This window comes from Phocoena sinus, chromosome 16 (genome assembly GCF_008692025.1).
Source record: "Phocoena sinus isolate mPhoSin1 chromosome 16, mPhoSin1.pri, whole genome shotgun sequence".
NCBI classification, from domain to species: domain Eukaryota; kingdom Metazoa; phylum Chordata; class Mammalia; order Artiodactyla; family Phocoenidae; genus Phocoena; species Phocoena sinus.
In genome coordinates, this window is record NC_045778.1 from 50,320,231 (window position 1) to 50,344,239 (window position 24,009).

General features: G+C 36.5%; 1 protein-coding gene across 1 annotated transcript in view; it reads left to right on the forward strand.

The window, feature by feature from the left end:
• TNKS2 (tankyrase 2) overlaps nt 1–24,009 on the forward strand; it is a 66,271-nt gene that overhangs the window by 25,102 nt on the left and 17,160 nt on the right. Inside the window, exons 10-21 of the mRNA XM_032608064.1 lie at nt 1,946–2,037; nt 2,125–2,203; nt 5,149–5,320; nt 7,586–7,665; nt 11,592–11,737; nt 12,754–12,919; nt 13,678–13,897; nt 16,861–16,970; nt 17,675–17,863; nt 19,741–19,993; nt 20,998–21,080; nt 22,161–22,281. Coding sequence (XP_032463955.1) covers nt 1,946–2,037; nt 2,125–2,203; nt 5,149–5,320; nt 7,586–7,665; nt 11,592–11,737; nt 12,754–12,919; nt 13,678–13,897; nt 16,861–16,970; nt 17,675–17,863; nt 19,741–19,993; nt 20,998–21,080; nt 22,161–22,281 — 1,711 coding nt within the window. The remainder of the gene's footprint in view (nt 1–1,945; nt 2,038–2,124; nt 2,204–5,148; nt 5,321–7,585; nt 7,666–11,591; nt 11,738–12,753; nt 12,920–13,677; nt 13,898–16,860; nt 16,971–17,674; nt 17,864–19,740; nt 19,994–20,997; nt 21,081–22,160; nt 22,282–24,009) is intronic.

Sequence of the window (24,009 nt, forward strand, 5' to 3'; positions counted from 1 at the left end):
GATAAAAGCCAAAAAAAAAAAAGATAAAAACCACTTGATTTTCCTTTTGGTATTGTAATTTTTTCAGAATTAGATCTAAAGTCTGTATATATCCCCTTTATACTGTGTGAGTAAAGTATCTGTGTGAGTAGAGGCAGCTTCCCTGATAGAGGTAATGTCAGCTCTGTGGTGCTATAACAAAGTAGATGAGAATTGGGCAGTCTATGGAAAAGCAGTAAGAAAAGAACGGAAGCTAGTAGAGGTAAGTGGTGGAAGATAGGAAAGGGAATGTTGTGATCAAAGGCTGCCTTAGAAGTAGAAATTTAAAGGAACAAAGCTGTATGAGTTGCAGAATGTGCTTTCGGTGAGGGAAGATGACACTAATTAATGTCTTTAGGGGAAGATTTAACTTGTAATAGCCTTACTTACCTAATATCTTTTATGGTTAATTTTCTTCCTTATGCCATGATATAAACTCTGAAGTTTTACGTAGAAACCTATCTATAAAACATTGTAGAACTTTTTGCTACTTTAAAAAAAAAACCATGTTAAAAAAAAATAGCAAAGTTGCAGACTAATAAGAAATACCACTGCAAAATTTAAATCATAACAGTATCAAGATGGTACAAGGAAACTTGGAAAAACTGACTTGGAAAATCTTCCAGTCTGAAAAGTTAATTTTATGTGTTGTTTTCCTCTGAGTATTCTACCATTAAACGACTCATTTTTTTTATTAACCTTAAAATACAGGGAATTAACTGTTGGTAGATAGTTGTGTTGCAGAGGCATTGTCTTCCAGGTTTCCAGAGATTACAGGCCCTGTCTGTAACAGGTTGGGGCAGAAGAGTAAGGGTGCAATTTGAAATGGATGAACTCAAGAATTCTTGGTTATAAACTATTTTCCGTTCTTTGTGCCATCCTGATAGATGTCCTGGGATGATTATTCAAAACATACCAAAAGAGCTGTGTTCACCAATTAGAAATGATTTTATTGAGGGCAAAGGAATGATTTTGGTGACAGCAACAACATCAGAGAATGAATCTGAAGCAAAGTCATGAAGATCAGATAAGCTTTATAATTAGCAATAGGTTAAAATCAGACACATTTCATATGTACTGTGTTTAGATGTGTGAGCAAGTTAGCTTGACAGTTACCAGAACTTTTATTCCATGAAATCTCAGGTTTCAGTTTTAACTTAACTTTCATGCATTAATTTAGTCGTTCACTCATTCTGACATTTATTGAACACCTGTTGTGTATGGGTATAATCCTGGATGGTGGAGAGATGGAAGATCTGGGACATGACCATGAGATACTTATTGGGTTTATGACTGGCAAATCCCTATCTCCTATCTCCTTTTCTCCTTGATACATCATAGACATAGATCCTGCAGCCTCCAACTCAGAGTATATAATTTTCTACCACTGATTTTACCAAACAAGTAATTCAAAGTCCTTATCCTGCTGGAGCAACTCATTGAGGAAGATACAAATACCACCCAGTTTGTTGGCTATTCCATCAATGTTTTTCTAAGCAGAATCCAGAGCTGACAAGTGCTGTGTTATTTCTTCATGTAAAGAAATCCCAACCTTTGGGGTGTTCTGTTAACCTTTAAAAATAACATAAACACCATGCTTTTTGGGAACAGTTTTGAAAGGACTGTTGGTCACAATTTAAGTTTTTCATTACAGCAGTAGTAGCTTTTTCAGAGACATAGGACAACTATGAACCTTAATCAAAATATTTAATAACATATCACTTGCTAAATAGGGGTTTCAGGCCCTGTCAGAATTTGGTGATCATTGCACATTCTATCCAAAAGAAAGTCTTTGAAGAGCAAAGTTAAGTCAAAAATGAAACAAAGACATGAAATAACTTCTTAATGTTCTTGATGGGAAACACGAAAGTTCTTAAAAATCAGTTATGTATAGTCCTTGATTAATGCTGCAATTTAAATTATCTAGCATTGTGCTGCCGCATCTCCATATCCCAAAAGAAAGCAAATATGTGAACTGTTGCTAAGAAAAGGAGCAAACATCAATGAAAAGACTAAAGAGTAAGTATGCTTTTGATAATTAAAAATTATTGACACTTTTATTTTTGGAAAATACATTCATTGTCCGGCTGACTTTTTCTTTTTAAGATTCTTGACTCCTCTACACGTTGCATCTGAGAAAGCTCATAACGATGTTGTCGAAGTAGTGGTGAAACATGAAGCAAAGGTATACTTCATTTTTGGTAATCTTTGGTAATCCAGTGAGTTGTTTTCTATTTAGCAGGTGAAATGCCTGACTTCCCAAGCTATTTACTCTTTCATAGGTATTTTTCCCTCAGATTAGTTTTGCAGATACTTTTTCTATATCTTTCTGCTAGAAAGTCTGTGGATTTACTCAAGAAACATTATTCCTATATATCTTTCCTTCTCCCTTCCTTTTAACCACACCCCACTGGTCAAGTTATCCTTCTTTTTCTAACAGTACACTCAAGAATATCCCCAGCCAGATATATTTATTCTGACCTATCATCTTTTCTGGGATTATCTTCTGTTGCTTGGTTACCATGATAACTCCTGTTATTTACCCCAACCACAGTCTCTCTTACCCTCTCTTATTTCATAACTAAGCCAGAGATCATGGAACAGAAGGAAATAAATTAAGTAACTTGACTAAAAACGTAGCTCCTCATATTGCGAAATTCTGTAGTTGGCATTTGTACACAAAGCATTTTTTTAAAATCAATCACAAAAGTCATTCATTCCAGATCATTCAATAGAGAAATGTATTCTAAAATGTGGCGTGTAAGATGGTTTTAGGGAATATCCCAAATGAACATTTTTATAAGAGTTATAATTTTTATTAGGAGAATATTGGTTTCCTATTTGTAGAAACGGTATACTTAAGTTTAAAAGTCAAGGTGATTTCACTGTGTTGGACACCTGAAGCTTATATAATGTATGTCAACTATACCTCAAAAAAAAGTCAAGTGGATTTAAAGAAAACAAAGCATTTTATTCATGGAATAATCAGGTTTTCATCAAGGCTAAAAGTCATTATTTCTTACCCAGGAACTTAAAAAAAATTACTCAGTAAACAATACACATAGCATCTCAGATTGGAAGAGATAACAGTCACCTAATTCAACAGTTTTCAGTTTATAGCCATTGATTGTTGCTTTCTTCAAACAAAATCTGTGGTAGAAATTCATTATATAATAGAATTGAGCTGCTGTGATGAAGGGAGAAGAAAGAAATAGAGATCCCTTTACCCCTTGGGGACCCCTGAGGCTCTTCTCTAAATAAACTTTGCAGAATGATTTTCTAATCTGTCCTTCCTTGTGTTTCCACTCAAGGAACCACTTAGAATTCTACAGTTTCTTTTTATGTTGACTCTCAGTGTCCTAATTTCTCTTTTATTTGGGGGAATTCTTGATAATGTATAATCTCAATCTTTCCTATTGTAAATTATTGAAAAAATAAAGTTTATTTCTGCTTGACTGCTTGGCATATCTCATTTGTCTGTCTGTCCTATAACTTTTCGTTGATTGCACTTTTTTTTACATGTGGTGCGTTACTTGAGGAATATCTGGTTGCATATTAAATTTGAGTTGTGAAGCTCAGTGAAACAATCTTGTCTAGGGTGACCAACCATCCAGGTTTGTCCCAAGACTAAGGGATTTAACACAGGACTTTTAGTGCTAAAACCGGAAAAGTCCCAGGCAAACCAGGACGAGTTCGTCACCCTAATAACCCTAACACAGAGTGGCACCCAAATAAAGTTTTCAAGTGGATATATAGTTCACATCGCAGTGAATTTTGGTACATGAATAAACAGATTAATTGATCTGGGCATTTTAAGTTGATTTTTCTGATTCTGTAAGCATGGAGACTAGCTCTTTATAGGATACTTTTAGATTCATTGCGAAAGTCTTACTATGTAATCCTGTTCAGGTCTTCTCCGATTCCATGAATATGAATTGGACAGTGTCTCAAAACACTAGTGGTCACATGATTGATTACTGAGGAATTTGATTTCTCAGTTAGGTTTTGAAGAATTATTTTCCTGGGCCGGGGGGTGGGGATGAGATAGGAGGAGTCTTACAGGTGATTTTTTTTTTAATTATGAAAAATTTCAAAAATACAACCAAGCTGAAAGAATTTTACAGAGTATAACTATATACTTACCACCTAAATTCTACCGTTAGCATTTCACCATATTGTTTTCTTACATATCCATCAATTTCTCTCTCTATCCATCAATATCTTATTTTTTGACACACTCAAAGTAATTCGCAAGTTACTACACACTTCTCCCTAAATTCTTTTAATAGGCATCAGCTAGAGATCAATATTTGTTTACAGTCTTTGTTTGGATGTGAAATTTACATGCAATGAAATGTACGAATCTTAAATGTACATTTACTGAATTTTGCCTAATGCATACACCTGTGTAACCAAAACTCTTGAAGATAGAGAACATTATCTCATGGCAGAGGCAATGTCCCATCCAAGGCAGTCTCCATGCCTAGAGGCAACAATCATTTTGAATTTTTCTAACATAGGTTAGACTTGCCTGTTCTGGGCCTTCATGGGATCGTACAATATATACTCTTTTATGTAAGACTTTTTCCACTTAGGATAATGTTTTGGAGATTGAACCACGTATCAATAGTTTGTTCTTTTTATTGCTGAGAAGTATTCCGTTGTGTGAATATACCATAGTGTCCTTATCCATACAGATTATATTTTACATGATAAATAAGATAGAAGATTAAGGCAATAGAAATAAGTATTTTAATGCTAATTTAGTGTCTGGCTTTGTTACCGACTGTTATCTTGGGGTTAGTCTCTCAACGTTTCTGCACCTCAGAGATCCATAAAAGTACATGCATTAGACTTTCTTAGGCAGTGTCTCACTCTAAATGTGGTGAATCTATTGAGTACTTCATTGCTAAACAACTCTTATTCAATATTTTTAATCAAAAATTGGACCTTCATGAATTGGTGAATTTATACTCTAGGTTTGAGCAAAAATACTTTCTTTGGCACTGGATAATGGGCTTCATAAGAAATTAATTGAGATTTTAAAATTAGTAACAAGTGCTGGATACATGAGTAGATCATTTTAAATTTTGTACCGCAGGCTAATTTCACCTTTTTCTGATTGTTAAGGTTAATGCTCTGGATAATCTCGGTCAGACTTCTCTGCACAGAGCTGCGCATTGTGGTCATCTACAAACCTGTCGCCTACTCCTAAGCTATGGGTGTGATCCTAACATTATATCCCTTCAGGGCTTTACTGCCTTACAGATGGGAAATGAAAACGTGCAGCAACTTCTTCAAGGTATTGAATACTTCCATGAAATTATTATTGTTTAAATTAACCTTTAAGTTTTTTTCACATATCATGTAGGAGTTGGTAGTGAAAAGAAAATTTTTCAGAATTGTTGGCTGTTATTTCTTCTTAATCAACTCAATTGTACTCAATGCCCAAATGTTGTAATTCTTTTATGAGTTTGTTCCAGTAGCATTTGCTGCCCAGCTTCTGTGAGTATATAGCTGTCTCTTAAGTTTTTATCTAGAAAGGTTTTAAAATTGAGACACAACAGTTGCTATTTCTTTTTAAAGAAAGGAAAACTGAAAAGGGTAGATGAAGTCTCTCAGGAGAGCAACCATAGTGATAAATAGTACTCTAAAGACTGGCCCTGCCTCTTCACTCTTGTTTAGATCCTTCATATAAAGCATATAGAATTTGTACAAGGTAACCAACTATTTGACTTACATGTAACTGTTGAATGGACTGATACTTATTACATTTTAAAATCAAATAAATTTAGATCAGATATCTACACATTTGGCATAGGTTAAACATTTCAGCCTAGAAATCTGGTCCCATAAATTTTAGTGTCTTTGCCTATATCTCTGTATTTTACTAGAATTTAATGGAGTGTCTTTGACATCTCAAAGCTCAAATGAGAAGAAATGTAACAGATCAAGCCTTTTATACCTTTTGTAGTCACCTTTGATGATCCTTATGCCTATGGTCTGGAAACTACATTTTGAGAAAAACACTGCTTGAATAGATGAAGGCAGATTAATAAGATCTCCTGTGAACTTCTAAAATTGTGAACTAACTACAAGACTGCTCTCAAAATTGCCTTTACTTCCCCGTATACCATGCATTTGTTTCAGTGTCAGTTTTGGGGGTAATAACATTAGTCCTATTTAGTTACCTAGTGATGGACATTTACAGTCTTCCTATTTTATACTAAGTGCTATTACTTACCTTTCCAACCAGTTTCTTAGAGTCGGTTATCAAAGTGGAATTTCCAAGTCAAGGTTAACATAATTGTTAAATCATTTCTAGAAAAACTGTTATGTACAATTTTACATTCCTACCAGTAGTATGTGACAGGACCTGTTTTCCTTGTCAGCCCCAGGTATTATGATTCTTAATCATTTCCTTGAGTGAATGTGTGTCTGTGTGCGTGTATGTGAATTACAGAAGTAATAGACTCTTTTTAAAATGCAAATTATAGAAATATTGACAGTGTAACTCCCCATTTGCTCTATGCCCACTAATGGATGAAAAAAAAAACCCAGTATTTCATTATTTTAATTTGCATTTCTTAGATTTATGTTGCAGTATTTTTCCCATTTTGTTCTTTGCCTATGATTTTGTTTAATGCTGTGTTATTGCCTGACAGATATTTTTCCAAATTAGTTTTGTTTCTGCCTTTGATATACTGCTTTAAGATGCTTTTCTGCTCCAAGACAAAAAATATTCACCTGTATTTTCTTTTAGTATTTTTAAGGTTTAATTTTTTTATACTTAGCATCTTTAATCCATCTGAAGTTTATTTGCTCTGAGAACAAGGTACATGTTTTCTTCCTTTCCTATGAGATTTTAAATGAGCTATAAATCATAGAGTTTCAGACCTGAACATAACTTCAGATGTTTCTAGTCCAACTTCTCTCTTTTTAGAACTGGAAAAATCAGAGGCCCAGAAAGTTCAAGTGACTTGCTCCAATTCAGGTAGCTAGTCGATGGCAGAACCATGGTTAGATATCTAGCTGTTGCTCTCCTCTAATTTTTTTTTTTTTTTTTGCGGTACGTGGGCGTCTCACTGTTGTGGCCTCTCCCGTTGCGGAGCACAGGCTCCGGACGCACAGCCTCAGCGGCCATGGCTCACAGGCCCAGCCGCTCTGCGGCATGTGGGATCTTCCCGGACCAGGGCACGAACCCGTGTCCCCTGCATCAGCAGGCGGACTCTCAACCACTGCGCCACCAGGGAAGCCCTGCTCTCCTAATTTAATACTTTACCCCCAGTCAACTGACTTGGTTATAGAGCAAGCCATCTTTCATTACATTATGTTCCTTTATATTGCTTAAATCTCATTTTATAATTATTATTCACATCTACATACGTTTGACATATGTAATGTTTCAAAAGTTTTTACTGCTTTTTGCCTACTACCATGGAGATTCCCTACATAATTATCACCAAACTATAAAAAGAACTTTATTCTCAGATAAGATGCCTTCCTTAAAACTTGGTCCCACCTTGCAAATGGGAGTTAATCACTCTTTACTTCTCTTTCTTTTTAGAGGGTATCCCATTAGGTAATTCAGAGGCAGACAGACAGTTGCTGGAGGCTGCAAAGGCTGGAGATGTAGAAACTGTAAAAGTAAGACATAATCTTATAGTTTTGTTAACTTTGTGTTTTTATTTTGACAGTGTTTAATGAATCTATACTGTAAGAATGAAAAATCTAGTTATTTATATGTGCATTGTTTTAAAAGGTAAATAATGCTAATCTAGTTCTGCTCTGCAAATAAGGATCATTGGGTAATGAAAGAAACTTTTTAGTTTCACATGCATCTCAATAAATGCATCATAGTCACAAATTTAAATTTGTGGCTGCATGTTTATGGGAATGCATTTTGTTTAAAGAACCTATTCATTTGTCCCTTTAAAAGAATAAGGTATATGAAATTATTGTCCATTATTATTTACATATGACACATAAAACAGGAAAGGAAGAAAACTAAATGTATCCCTCTGTCTATATGTTTTTTCTGGTTTCTTCATTTCTTTGCCCCCTCTACCTCTGTGAGGACCCAGTGTTTAAATATAGTAATAATATAGTGTCACCACCTTTCAGAGACACTGTCTCCTAATAATCTTCAATTTATCTGGACTGAAATATTTTTTTTCTTTCTCAGAAGAGCCAACTTGAGCCCGTCTATGGCCCCCATCTCCTATAACAGTCTTCCCTAGAATAACCTTTTCTCAAATTTTGCTTTTACTGTAGAATCATATGTAACGTCTCAATGCCTATACCAGATATTTCTGTTACCTACAGAAACTGTATATCCAGCTAAATAACTCAGAACATTAAAATTTTGAAAGAGCAAGACTGCTTTTCAGGTCAACTAATATAAATTAACTCGGCATGTTTCATGATTAAATAATTTTTTTTTAACAATCTTTTATTTTATTTTATTTTTGGCTGCATTGGGTCTTCATTGCTGCACGCAGGCTTTCTCTAGTTGCAGCGAGCGGGGGCTACTCTTTGTTGCGGTGTGCGGGCTTCTCATTGCGTGTTGGCTTCTCGTTGCAGAACACGGGCTCTAGGCGCTCGGGCTTCAGTAGTTGTGGCACGCGGGCTCAGTAGTTGTAGCTCGTGGGCTCTAGAGCGCAGGCTCAGTAGTTGTGGCGCACGGGCTTGGTTGCTCCGTGGCATGTGGGATCTTCCCAGACCAGGGATCGAACCCGTGTCCCCTGCATTGGCAGGCAAATTCTTAATCACTGCACCACCAGGGAAGCCCAGATAATTCTTTAGTCATGCAATAATGTTAAATTTAATTTCCAAAGCTGGGGCGGGGGGCGGGGGGGAGCCCGGTTGTGCCCTCCCTCCCCACCAACACCTCCCCCACAGACTTTCAAAACAGTGCTAGGTCCTATTTGAGGGGGCATTGATAGGTAATAAGAAATTTTATAAAAAGCTAAAATTATTGATTTGATTCATGGCAGAAGTCTCTATTTCAACCAATTTCACTATATTTCTATATGGTGTTAATCCTGAACAGAACCACCCCACAAAGTCAGTTTTACATTTCCTGAGAACAAAATGTGAATGTTGGCCTCATCAGAACTTGAGCTCTGAGGACATTTATTCACTGTCCTTTTAAATAAAGAGATTTCTGGAAGTTGATTTAAAAGTCCATGTGATCTTTTCGTATTGCTTTATGTGTGTAGGTAGTACAGTCATCTCCAAATAATTTAAGGGTTTTTTTTTTTAATAATTTCATTTTTTGAAAGAAAAATGCTATTATGCAATTTTATTGTTTGACTTGTTTCATAGTTACGTTCTCATGCCCTTAATTAGAAGGTTAACATGATATTGAACGGGGGATTTTGTTTCTCTTACTGACTAATGACTTGTGGAAAAACAAATCACTTGAGTTAAGGGTAGTGAGCTGAGTTTTTTCCTGGAGGAGTGATAAGTTGGGCAGGTGGAGTTAGAGTCAACTAGCTGATTTTTTTGTGCGTGGGGTGGAGGTAGTGATAAAAAATTGTAATGCTCATCTACTTACATATGTTAAAGAGCATAAAACTACACATTCAGTCCATCTAATATTAAAGACCAGGCTTTGTTCTCACAGAGATAGAAGAAGCCTAGAGGAAGAAATAGATGAAGAGAGGATGAGATTGGGGGCAGGAATTGGACTTAGAGAATAACAGAATGCCATTGAATTGAGGAAGACCTTTCTCTATCCCTGTGATAGTCATTAGGCTGTCTTCCCTTACCTCTGCTTTTAAAGTCACTTAGAGGAGGGACTTCCCTGCTGGCGCAGTGGTTAAGAATCCACCTGCCAACGCAGGGGACACAAGTTCGAGCCCTGGTCCGGGAAGATCTCACATGCCGTGGAGCAGCGAAGCCTGTGTACTCCAACTACTGAAGCCCACGTGCCGAGAGCCCATGCTCTGCAGCAAGAGAATCCACCGCAGTAAGAAATCCGTGCACCACAATGAAGAGTAGCCCCTGCTCACCACAGCTAGAGAAGGCCCACGCGCAGCAATGAAAACCCAACACAGCCAAATAAATAAATTTAATTAATTAATTAAAAAAATAATAAAGTCACTTAGAGGAAATTTATCTCCAACAACCTTTCTATTCCTTGTATATCTCTAGACAGGTGGCTTGGTATGAATCACTGGGACATATTACCCAATGAACACTTAATTATGTGCTTGGTTGTGTTTGTTTACTGGTGAGCTATCAGGCTAGATACGTTTTGGACAGCTTACTATTAGAAAACTTGTCTGAGTGGACAAAATTAAACTTGAGAGCTAGGGAGTTAGAGTGGCCAGTGATAACTACCAAACCTAGCAGCACTTGACACGTGTTAAAAATACTCATTCCTAGAGCCTGGCTTCAGACCCATGAAACACTGTTTCTCAGTGGTGGGACATCTTGTTTGGGAAGCACTGAAGAGCTTTATCAGACCTGTTACTAAACCTGTTGAGATAAATCCACTGATAGCTGGCTCCTTTGGCTTATTAGGCTTAAAATTATCCCTGCTTTTAGGATAAGGTAGTTTTAAAAAGCGGGGGAGGGAAGGGTTTTTACTAATACTCTTTACTAAAATACTCTTGACTTTTTTTGAACACCATGATTTATTATCTATGTTGCTTTCCTTCCCCAAATGTTCATACTTTTCATGCAAAATACTGTTGAGTATTTTGAGTGTTACTCTGACAGCCTTTCTCAGCTAGACTTCCTCATCTGAACCAACAAAACACACAAAAAATTCTTTGAGTGACTTTTTTTTAATTCTCCCAAGGATGGTACCTAACCAATAGCATTCTATTAGTTAATTCATTCCATATAGTATAGTATAATTCTCTAAGTGTAATTCCTCAACTGCCAGCATCAGCATCACCTGGGAGCTTGTTAGAAATGCAACTTCTCAGGCCCCATCTCAGACATACTGGATTAGGAAATCTGGAGGTTGCACCCACTGCACATGAAAATTTAAGAACGACTGTTCTAGAACAGTACTTCTCAAACGTTAATGTGCTTACAGATCACCTAGAGATCGTGTCAGAGTGCAGATTCTGATTCAGTAGGTGGGAGTCTGAGAATCTGAGTTTTTAACAAGTTCCCAGGTGATACCATCGTGCTTCTATGATCCAGTGTATCTCTACATACATTTTTCACAAAATGAAAGCTATGATTGCTTTCAGGTACTTGCGTTACCTTTATGTATATAGCAGTAATGGTAGTAATAAAATTTACCTACTAGCTTTAGCAAAGGTAGATGATTTTAGATAAGAGGACCAGAGGGATTCTCAATAAATGACAAGATGAAATAAGAATAAATAGCAAAGAGTTTCTGAAAATACTGATACGATGAAACAAGAAAATAAATCAGACATTTGAAATTTCTACTAAATGAATGAAAACAAGTCAGAATATGTAGCATCATGTGTATGAGAATACTGATAAGATGATACAAGAAAATAAATCAGACATTTGAAATTTCTACTAAATGAAAAGAAGTCGGAATATATAACATCATGTGTATACTGTGTTGCGTCCTATAGAAATTGTGTACTGTTCAGAGTGTCAACTGCAGAGACATTGAAGGGCGTCAGTCTACGCCACTCCATTTTGCAGCTGGCTATAATCGGGTGTCTGTGGTGGAATATCTGCTGCAACACGGAGCTGACGTGCACGCTAAAGATAAAGGGCAAGTACCAACAATTGCCATGGCCTCTCTGTTCCTTTATCTGACCTTTTTAGGAAAATCTGAAAACAGTTTTATGATAGATGATAGTTCTTTTATTTTCAGAGAAGTCTGCTTCCTAACTGGCTTAAATAAAGCTTCTTAATTTCAGTTAAGATTTTATGATGAGTAGCATTTATATAAAGGCTTAGTTGCATAATGCCTTTTGTAATGGCCAAGGAGACCACAACCATAGTGTGATGCTGATTTTCAATGTGGTAAATTTTTCAGTTTGCATTGAGGATACTTGAATTCTTCCAGTTTATCTTAAAATTATTTTTCTTTAAAAATATGTAATTCTTGGGACAAAGTGAGAGAGTGGCATGGACATATATACACTACCAAATGTAAAACTGATAGCTGGTGGGAAGCAGCCACATAGCACAGGGAGATCAGCTCCGTGCTTTGTGACCACCTAGAGGGGTGGGATAGGGAGGGTGGGAGGGAAGGAGACGCAAGAGGGAAGAGATATGGGGATATATGTATATGTATAACTGATTCACTTTGTTATAAAGCAGAAACTAACACACCATTGTAAAGCAATTATACTCCAATAAAGATGTAAAATAAAAAAAGAGAAGAAAAAAAAAAGTATATGTATATAATTCTTGGGAATTCCCTGGCAGTTGAGTGGTTAGGACTCAGTGCTCTCACTGCCGTGGCCCCAGGTTTGACCCCTGGTCGGGGAACTAAAATCCCATAAGCTGTGCTGCATGGCTATAGAATAGAATAGAATATTCTTAATTCTAGATGTTGCAAAATAGATGTTTGTTGTGTTCTCTGCAATTTTAAATATTTTTAAAATGTCCTCTCTGCCCACCCCCCCGCCCCAAAGTAATTCCATTTCTGCTTTCAATAAATTTAGGTTCTATAAATTTAAATCAGTAAAATTTCTTATGCAGGTCAAGAAATTTATCAGCTGTATGTAATTATTTAAATTAAATATATCTTTGTGTTGTGTTGCTTATTTAACTTTTCAGAGGCCTTGTACCTTTGCACAATGCATGTTCTTATGGACATTATGAAGTTGCAGAACTTCTTGTTAAGCATGGAGCAGTAGTTAATGTAGCAGACTTATGGAAATTTACACCTTTACATGAAGCTGCAGCAAAAGGAAAATATGAAATTTGCAAACTTCTGCTCCAGGTATATTTAAGTACTTATGGATAGGGTATATTATGTAGAATGTTTATGATATTTCTAATAATTCTAATATAAACTTAAACTAGTTAGGGGGTAGGAAGCAAAAATCTAATTCTGTACCTAGATTTCAGAATAAATGTCATGAACAGTATAAGCCAGGTTTATCTAGTACTAATGAAATTGATAGTACTTGTTTATCTATACTGGTACCAGTGTAGATATTTTGCAGTAAAAACAAGAGTATAGTTAAATTTATACGAACATTGAAATATGTTTATGAAAACTAAAAATAGCATATGTGAAAGGTAATTTTTAGTGAAATACTACCTTGTTTTGAATGTAGTTTAAAATTTTGACTATATTATTGCATTGTTAAAGTCCAGTAATATTTAAGTGCCTCTGTATTTTTTATTGTAATTTTTTATTTATTGAATTAAGCATTAGTAAGTCATGTTAACCTTTAAGGTATAGTCTCTGTATAAAATAGTTTTCTTTAGCTCAGTGCTTTGTGACCACCTAGAGGGGTGGGATAGGGAGGGTGGGAGGGAGGGAAATGCAAGAGGGAGGAGATATGGGGATATATGTACAGCTGATTTACTTTGTTATAAAGCAGAAACTAACACACCATTGTAAAGCAATTATACTCCAATAAAGATGTTTTTAAAAAAAAGTTTTCTTTGGTATCGTTACATTGAATATTTTCTCATTGACCAAGGGCAAACTTAAGGTAATTCCTCCTTTTCTGTTTTTCACATGCCCAGCATGGTGCAGACCCTACAAAGAAAAATAGAGATGGAAATACTCCCTTGGATCTTGTTAAAGATGGAGATACAGATATTCAAGATCTACTTAGGGGAGATGCAGCTTTGTTGGATGCTGCCAAGAAGGGTTGTTTAGCCAGAGTAAAGAAGTTGTCTTCACCAGATAATGTAAATTGCCGTGATACCCAAGGCCGACATTCAACACCTTTACATTTAGCAGGTAAGTGAATGAAGTGTCACAGATTGAGGCTGGTGACATCTAAGATTCGTTTTACCTGAGTAAAATATTTCCTGTAAGTAAATTTGAAAGATTCAAATCAAGTATCTTCTAATACAGCAATTATACTCTAGTGTATTTGTACAGGGCCATGTTCACTTTAGCACTAGCATGTTACATTCATTAAGAACAATCGAAAGAGGCTCTGCCAGTCACCATGTGCTTTGGAACCTTTATTCCAGGTCATCATATTGTTTGAATCATCTTTGGTGAGTGTGTTTTGGCTACAGAAACTTTAAAAATAGGCCTGCTGAGCTGGCCGTCCTCATGGAACGCTAAATCTTTCCATTCTTCTGATGATAGCTGTTAAGTATAAGCAGAAAAAATCTTTAAAGACTTCCAGAAGTTACATAAACTTCTTGTTACTTGTTATATTAGTTTGTAAGGCCTGCCTTAACAAATTACCACAGACTAGGTGGCTTAAACAACAGAAATGTTTTTTCTCAGTTCTGGAAATGTTGGCAGGATTGGTTTCTTCTGAGGCCTCGCTCCTTGGCTTGCAGATGGCCACCTTCTCTCTGGGGCTTCACATGGCCTTTTCTCTGTGTATGTGCATCACTGGTGTGTCTATGTCCTAATCGCCTCCTCTTATAAGGACAACAGTCACATTAAATTAGGGCTGACCCTAACGGCCTTATTTTAACTTAATTATCTCTTAAAAGGCCTTATCTCCAAATACAGTCACATTCTATGGTACTAGTGGTTAGGGCTTCAACACAGGATATTTGGGGAATACAGTTGATTACAAAACATTTGTTCTAAGTTTTCACTCATAAAATTGGCGCTGTGTATCTTTGTCTTCACTGCATGTAATGCAGCATTGTGATTTCAGCACAGCTTTTTGAGCTGCATTGAAGATGGCTAGGGGCACTTCCCTGGCGGTCCAGTGGTTAGGACTCCATGCTTCCACTGCAGGAGGCATGGGTTCAATCCCTGGTCAGGGAACTAAGACCCTGCATGCCACTTGGCCAAAAAATATTTTTTTAATAAAAACAATAGGGCTTCCCTGGTGGCACAGTGGTTGAGAGTCCACCTGCCGATGCAGGGGACACGGGTTCGTGCCCTGGTCCGGGAAGATCCCACATGCTGCGGAGCAGCTGGGCCTGTGAGCCATGGCCGCTGAGCCTGCGCATCTGGAGCCTGTGCTCCACAACGGGAGAGGCCACAACAGTGAGAGGCCCGTGTACAGCAAAAAAAAATTTTTTTAATAAATAAATAAATAAAAAATAAAAACAGTAAAGTTACAAATGCATATTCCTTTAAAAAAAAAGATGCTAGGGAATGGGCCATTAAAATCACTGAGCTACAACTAATACTTTAGTGGAGTTGCATCATAGGCACATTTGACTCATACAGGTTTTATCTAAATACACGTGGTTTGAAAAGAGAAAAAGAATGCAGGTGTTTCTGCCGCTTTGTGTAATGTAGGAGGTGTAAGTTTACTCTTCTCTCAGTTCCTTTCAGTCTCACAGTGTGAGCAACTATGTTCCTAGGTTTTTATTGTTTTGGGGCGGGTTTTATTGTGTTTTTTGGACACGTCTTGTGCAGCATGTAGGATCTTAGTTCCCCAACCAGGTTTGTTGAACCCGGGCCCCTTGCAACCACTGTACTGCCAGGGAAGTCCCTTAAGAGATAATTTTAGTGTATGTGGGTTTTACCTTTAAATTATGACCCCATGTAAGTTGGAACCCCACTGGCAAAGGAAAAGAATTACTCCATCTATGTGTCTTTTAGAGCATTAAAAGTGCACTAAAAGTGATAAGCCACAAATGCTAACAAAGCGAGGTAAAGCTTTTCTTCTTCCACTGGCAATCAGGAGTTTCTAGTCCATGGAAGACAAAATGTGGCCTGACCTCTGATTTGAATTGTGCTGTGCATAATTGCATATATCAGCTTTGTATCTTTATGGTAGCTTACCTAGAACATTTAATATTACTATTTAAGTTTGTGTTCTTTGTAAGTGGCAAATACATTGTATACACAAAATGTTTCTTACTTAGGCGGTATTATACCTTGAGATCTGGAAGGACTTTTGGATTTGGTGTAGTATTTAGCTTATGGTAGTTTTGTAGTTTCATTTTTCTTTACTTGATCTTACTAAATTTTTTTTTTTTTTGCTTTAGATCTTTCAGCAAAAGGCTGAAAACTACAGTAAAAATGAATGAGTTAAATACTTTGAACTATTTTAAAGTTTCAAGTGATACCTGATTTTATGTTCACAAAATTAAGTTCCAGATTTGCTTTCAAACTATTGATTATGTGTCAAATAAAATATACATACTTTACCGTGAGCATGCATTCACTAAGATAGCTGACAGTTCCCAAAATGACAGCTGGGAGGTTACGGTACATTTATAAACTACTAGGTTTTATTACTTCATGGCTTTAGCAGCAATGGATTCTGCTGCTTGTAGAGATACGCACCCTTACGTTCTCTCTAGCAAAAAGCATGTCCTTGTGGCCTTACGGGGAAATGGGGCCCTGAGACCCACACTGGTGTGTTGTCTTCTGCTCTGCTAGCCACTTGTGTTCCTAACTTGGCTTTTATATGATTGGATGTCTTTTGCTTGCAGCCTTGAGACCATGTACCTGAGTTCAGGAAGTTGTGTATACAACAACTATGAAGGCAGGGACTTTGGTAAGAAGGTTTTAAAAGGAAAGATTTAAGTATAACAGTCAATAGAACTTTAGAGTCTCCAGAACAAATGGGTATCATTACTGAGAGCTTCCAACTTGAGGCCGGTGGGCAATTTTTTTTTTCATAAGATAAATCTTTAATAGACTCCGTTGGAGAATTTCAGATTTCTATAAAAATCTCTTATTTTAAAAATCCTATCCTTTGTATATATACATATATGTAGCTATTTTTTATATTAACAAGTAATTTTACTTTTTTTCTAAATTAGCTGGTTATAATAACTTAGAAGTTGCAGAGTATCTGCTACAACATGGAGCTGATGTGAATGCTCAAGACAAAGGAGGACTTATTCCTTTACACAATGCAGCATCTTATGGGGTAAGTTCTTTCATGTTACCTTTAAAAATGTCTGAAATTTTTAAAGTGAAAATCAGTATTACAATTCAAAAGGAATTTAGTTGACCTTCTCATTTTACAGAGAAGTAAATATGAGAACGAAAGAGGTTAAATAGCTTCCAAGTTTCAATTCCGAATCTACTGTAGCTTGCCATGTGACGTGCAGCACGTTTTGTCTTCTGTTGTATTGCCTTCCTTAGCACATATATCTTATTTTCAGTGAGATGTTGGTGATTTTGTTTATTTGTTGGTGCCCAGAAACTCCATTGGGATTCATACGAATCTGTAGAGATGAGATGCGTTGTTCCTGACTTATAATAGCCTTGAATGTTAACAATCAGTATTGACCATCTTCAGTTGATTAATTAAGGAAAGCTGCTGGTTTATAAATTGATGTTTAGCAGTTATAACACTTAAATAAATTAGAAACTGTTAAAGTCCTGTTAATTTAGTTCCTGTGTAGAATTCTTAATGATTTTCTAGATATTTTCTCAAGTTAGGTAAATGTCTACTACTGTAATTTTTAATCAGCTACCCATAAATTATGATGATGGGGGGAAAACACAGTTTTTCATTCTAGAGTAAGTTTGAAACTGGAAAAATAGGTATATAGCTGGTTTCTTTTTAAGAACTAAAGTACAATAAAATAATATTTCCGACTGTAACAGGAGTATTTTCTTTTACAGCATGTAGATGTAGCAGCTTTACTAATAAAGTATAATGCATGTGTCAATGCTACGGACAAATGGGCTTTCACACCTTTGCACGAAGCAGCCCAAAAGGGACGAACACAGCTTTGTGCTTTATTGTTGGCCCATGGAGCTGATCCAACTCTTAAAAATCAGGAAGGACAAACACCTTTAGATTTAGTTTCAGTAAGTGATGGGCTCTTTGAAAAATCTCAGTGCTTTCCTGACTTTTAAAAATTCATTTGGTATATATAAAATGTCTTTATGGTGAATGTGGCAAAATCTGGCTTTTAGCCCAATTTAAATTTTAGACCTCTTTGGTATTAAAACATAATGAGTAAATAATAGAATTATCAGTTACTGTAAGCTGAGTACTTTTAGAAATGGGAAAAAGAAGTATAAGGTATAGCTGCTTACATTAGTTAGGAAACAAGCAGGCAAGGCCCTCAGTGGATGCTGTTACAGTGCATAGGGCACAAGATGCTACAGGCCCACGGGTCTTTATGAACTTCCCCAGCTGGGAACATGGCCTTCAGGGTGCAGCCGCAAAGCCTGCCTTTATAGAGATTTTCTTCCCTCCCAGCACTGCCTCATCCCAAAGATTTTATTGCTTACCCCACCAAAACTGTTCATGAAACAAGTTTGTTCCTCCAGTTCTCCATGGGAAGTCTTTTTTTCTTTCCTCTCCCAAGGAAACTCCTGTTGGTGTCTCCACTGTGGCCTCCAACCTCTGCTTTGGCCACTGTGATGCAAGTGCTTCTCTTGCCTCTGCCACTGAAGACATTGACCCAGAGCAGTGGAGGGAAATGGGGAAGAAATTCTTCTTGAGGTGGAGAGGAGGGGGAGTCTCTTCTGCGCACTGCTTTCTACTGAGATTCCACTGTTGCAAGTTACATTGAGAAGCTGATTTAGTTCAGCTGCATTGGGGGTTGAATTGAATTTTCTCAGCAGGCTGACAACCCAACCATATTTGCAACATTATTTCTTAAGGGAAATATCCTTCCAGTTCCAAACTACCTTAGAAGTGACCTTTTCTAATTCAGTCTGCACATGTTAGTCCACGAGATATAATCAAGTGACATTGAAACAGGGTGCACTAAACATGCATGGGTTTTAGAGTCAAACAGACCTGCCTTAGAATTCCAGCTGTACCACTTACAGTTGTACAGTGTTGCAAGTTGCCTAACCTCAAAGCCTCAGTTACCTAATCTCCAAATGCAGGTAAAATATATCTGGTTAATATGAGAATTAAATGAGGTGATGTATTTAAAGTCCTCGGCGTGGTATCAAGTACATAAAAAGCACCCAAAAAATTGTGCTAATGTTACTTTTAAGTGTTAGATACCAACTATGAGTGTCATGGGAGTCCTCAGATTCAGGGGAAGAAAAAGGTGAGGATTGAAAAGGCAGTATAAATGAAAAGCCATGAAAACAAGTACTGTTTACTTCTTGCTGAATGTTAATTACTTAGTGTCTTAATTGAGCGTTGTTAAAGAATAGTTATTTGTTACTTATTAAACAAATTAATATACCAGTAAAGTTGGGATTTTTTTTCCATTCTAGCAGATTTGATTAAAATGATTATCTTTTTTCCTACCCTTCCAAATGTTCAATTTTGAGGAACAAATATATTACTGGATATTTAAAAAAAAAAACTAAAAAACCTCATTCTGTTTGCTAAAGTTCTATGTAGGTTGAATTACGTCTTCAGAATGCCTTTAAAAGGTTTTAAATCTTTTTAAATTTTATATTTCTAAAATTCAGTGCTTTTCAATCATGATATCTTAGGATTTTTTTCTTGCTTTGCCACATTTAACAGTTTTATTTTGTATGTCTCAGAAGATGTGTTGTGTATTAATGTTTTATGTTTAATAGCTGAATATCACTTATTTAGCTGAATATTACTTATTTGGTTCACTTTTTTAAATAATTTTTATATAATAAGCAATTCTAGTGCAAATCTGCTGGGTTTTTTTCATATTTTTTAATGCATTCTATTGGGTATAGTATAGAATTTTAAAACTTGCTTATTGCAGATTTCATCTCTCTGACATATACCCTAGGCAGATGATGTCAGTGCTCTCCTGACAGCAGCCATGCCCCCTTCTGCTCTGCCTTCATGTTATAAATCTCAAGTGCTCAATGGCGTGAGAAGCCCAGGAGCCACTGCAGATGCTCTGTCTTCAGGTCCATCCAGCCCATCAAGCCTTTCTGCAGCCAGCAGTCTTGACAACTTATCCGGCAGTTTTTCTGAACTGTCTTCAGTAGTTAGTTCAAGTGGAACAGAGGGTGCTTCCAGTTTGGAGAAAAAGGAAGGTGAGACATTCAGCCAAAATAACTGGTCTTGTAGCCACATATCGTCATTTGGATTACTAAAAAGCCATTTTTTTAACCTTAGATACAACTGTTAGTATCAGATTAACATAGCCTAAAAGTTTTAGCCTTTTATTGTTTTCTTTACATTAGTATTAGAATTCCTAATGAAACTTTCTCCCTCTGCGATGAGACTTGATGAGCGTTCTGCTGCTAACCTACTCTTTAGATGTAAACATACTTTTTGAAAGGTATAGAAGTCCTTTTGGTTGAGTACTTATGCCTTTATTTATCTCTTCCAGTGTACTATTACAGAATTATGAAATACTTTTAACCCCACATCAAAATACCTAATTTTGAATATCATTTTTTAAAAAGAAAAGAAATGGAATTCCCTGGCGGTCCAGTGGGTAGGACTCAGCGCTCTCACTGCCGTGGGCCTAGGTTCAGTCCCTGGTTGGGTACCTAAGATCCCACAAGCCATGTGGCACAGCCAAAAAAAAAAAGAAAAGAAAAAAAGACACATACCTACAGTCTCTTTACCTTTTACCTGTCAAAATTGATCTCACCCTATGCAACACTGGAACTTATTTTCATAAACTTTTTTTGTAAAATAGCTTACCTCTTCAAAGATAGGGAGACTTTGCTTTTTTAATTGAGATATAATTGACATATAACATTTTATTAGTTTAAGCTGTATGGAAACGTATTTTAAAGATACAATTAAAAATAAAATTTCTTAAAAAGGAAAGATAAAAGATATCTTTGTAACATGAGAGTTCCCCATTGGTTAACTCTTCTCTTCTAATAATGTTGAAATTTTATAGCTTTCTCCTTGCAATTTTTGATGTTAAGTTTAATATTATATCCCAAACGGCTATTAATATTTTGCTTCATCTTTACATTCTTCATGCATGTAATAATGTCACAAAACTTGGCTGTTATAATGTTGATACACGTTATTCTGATATGAAATTTTGTGTACTGTGATTTTTTTTATTTTCTAGTTCCAGGAGTAGATTTTAGCATAACTCAGTTTGTAAGGAACCTTGGACTTGAACACCTAATGGATATATTTGAGAGAGAACAGGTAAGTACATGAGTTGTTTTGCTTGGTTTGGTGTTTGGGGGAACCTCAAGGGAAAAATAGAACATACTTGAAATGCCCTGAACCATTCAGCCTATTGAGGAGTGAAAAGGGTGTTTTCTTAAGAGACTGGAAATCAGTCAGTCTTCTAATTTGGTTTGTTCTTGGAATATCCATTTAGTTTATTAGCACATAAAAATTGTTTCTTATGTAGTAGCAGTAAAATAGCTTTCTTGAGTAAGTTTAGCGTGTTCATTTCTTAAAAGTAAGTTATCCTTGAGCTCAGTTTGTTCAATTCTGTTGTGTCAGTCACTACCCACTCTAAGCCTGACACTTTGCTAGCCACTATGGGGAGACACATAGACACACAAACTATATATCTGGGCGTTTCTAGAACAGTCCTAATTTAAAGTGTTCTGTCAGAATACAGTCACTGATTTTTTGAGTCCAGAAAATATAATTATTATAGACTTGCACCCCTAAGGAACTTCCGATCTAGTTAGTGAGCTATACCAAGAACATATAAAGAGTCAAGTTTTTGGCATAGAAATTATAAGAAAAAAAGGGTTACTACAAGCTGGACTGTTCAGGGAAAGCTTCATGGAAGATTTGTAAAAAAAAATACAGGATTTTAAAGAATGTCTTCAGTTTCACAAAATGGGAATAATATATTTGAGGTAAAAGGCTTAGTTTGAACAATGATGCTCAAGTTATCAGTTAGCATAGTCCAGAGTCTGTAGGAACATTACATTAAGACGTTGTGTAAATAGGTTGGCTGCAGAGTGATGGTAAAATAGTGTGCCTAAATGTGGCTAATTTGAAAATGCATTTTTGTTTTACAGTTTAGTTCTGCTCAGGTTCTTACATTAAATGAAAATAATGATATTTTTGGTAGTTCATGACTCAACTTTCTATTTAATTATCTGCAACTTTTCAGTTTCAGTTTAACAGCTGGTATGCTTTCATTTCTAATCTGTTTAGAATAATTTGAAATAAATGGATAAATCTAATACATTGTGAGAACACCAATATATGACTGTCTTCCAAACAAGTCTTCTAAACAGTTTCATTCTCTTTTGTAAGATCACTTTGGATGTATTAGTTGAGATGGGGCACAAGGAGCTGAAGGAGATTGGAATCAATGCTTATGGACATAGACACAAACTAATTAAAGGAGTTGAGAGACTTATCTCTGGGCAACAAGGTATTTCATTTTAAGTCATTGCTATCATCAGTTTAACAGCTTGCACAAAGGCAGCCCTCAACTTAGTAAATGATAATTTTAAAATCTGTAACAGAGAGTCTACTTAATAAGAAGCGTACTGAGTAGGATTCCAGAAACCTGGGATCAAATCTTAAATCTGCCACTGTTAAGCTTCCTGAGCTGCTGCCTTTAACTCTGTGAACCTAAGTGAAGTGTCTGGGCCATTGAGAAATGTGGGTGTTGCTTTATCTCTGAAGTTTTTCCCGTTATTTCCATTCACTTATTTCTGAAGTTATTGTAGCTCAAAAATTGTATGGTTCTAAAAGATCTGAAACTTGGATATCTAATATCTTATGGTAATATAATAGGTAATGACTAGGTGTTCAGGCCTGCCCATAAAATAATGTTGTGAATCTCTTTTGTTGTAGTTAAATTCTAAACACTTGCAGTAAAAATATTGGGGAACAAAAGAAAAACAAAAAGAAAAATATTGGGGAATAGTAATGTTGCAACTAAAGAAACTTAGCAAAACAAAGTTGAATAATATTTTATTTCTCTTGAATGTTGATGTGTTAGGAAAATGCAAATTGCATTTGTTCAGTAGATATTCACACTTCCTGTATATCAGGTCTTGAGTATAAAAGATGAATTATTTTAGGTGTCCGAACCACATTTTAAGTTCATTGTTAAACTGAGGGAGTGATGTACCCCAGGGTCAGAAACATCCTGTAATTGAAGACCTGGCTGTACAACTGTGGTTAAAGACAAACCCCCATTAGCAAAAATGAGAGCATTTTTAGGGAAGGATGTATGCTAGCCAGGATAGGTCCATCTCTTGAAGAAGAAAAAAGAGAGCTTTGAAAATCAGGTGATTCAAGCTAAAGAATGTTTTAAACTGGAATTCTGGAATAGAATTGATTAAAGGTAGATGCACTTTACTTGCCTGATAGGAACTGGGGCAAAATATTTAAAATGCGAGATAGTCTTGGATATTTCTAGTATAGAAGACAAAATTTTATGAGATAAAGAAGAGGGAAGATTCATGGCTCCCTGGAATGTTAGTATGAAGAGGAGCTAGAACCCTCAGTTGTGGACTGGCATCATGACTCTACTAGAAAACACTGGATCTGGTAGGATAGAAGTTAAGATTGTTGAAAGGCTCAGGAAACAATGATGGAAACAGATACACCACCGCCTTCAAGTGTCAGGTACGTACCTCCATGCTGCCTCTGGTCATTCTGATAGCATCCAGCTACAATTTAGTAGGAACATTCATTCCTACATGGAGGAGAAACATCATGACACAGAATGACTCTGTCTGATCTAGCACATCAGGGTCACTTTCCTACATAAAGTTACCACCTTCCTCATTTTCATTTGAAGCCAAGATTCTATACCTATATTATACCCAATTTGCAACATGGAACCAGTGGCAAGCTTCTGACACTCTCTCATCTCGCTGACTTAACAGCCTTAGCTATCATTCAGTGCATCAAGTCAGTAGATTACTTTTTCTGGGACTTACCTGGTGGTGCAGTGGTTAATAATCCTCCTGCCAATACAGGGGACACAGGTTTGAGCCCTGGTCCGGGAAGATCCCACATGCCGTGGAGCAGCTAAGCCCTTGCACCACAACTGCCGAGCCTGTACTCTAGAGCCCGCGAGCCACAACTACTGAGCCCACGCGCAGCAACTGCTGAAGCCCACGCATCTAGAGTCCATGCTCCA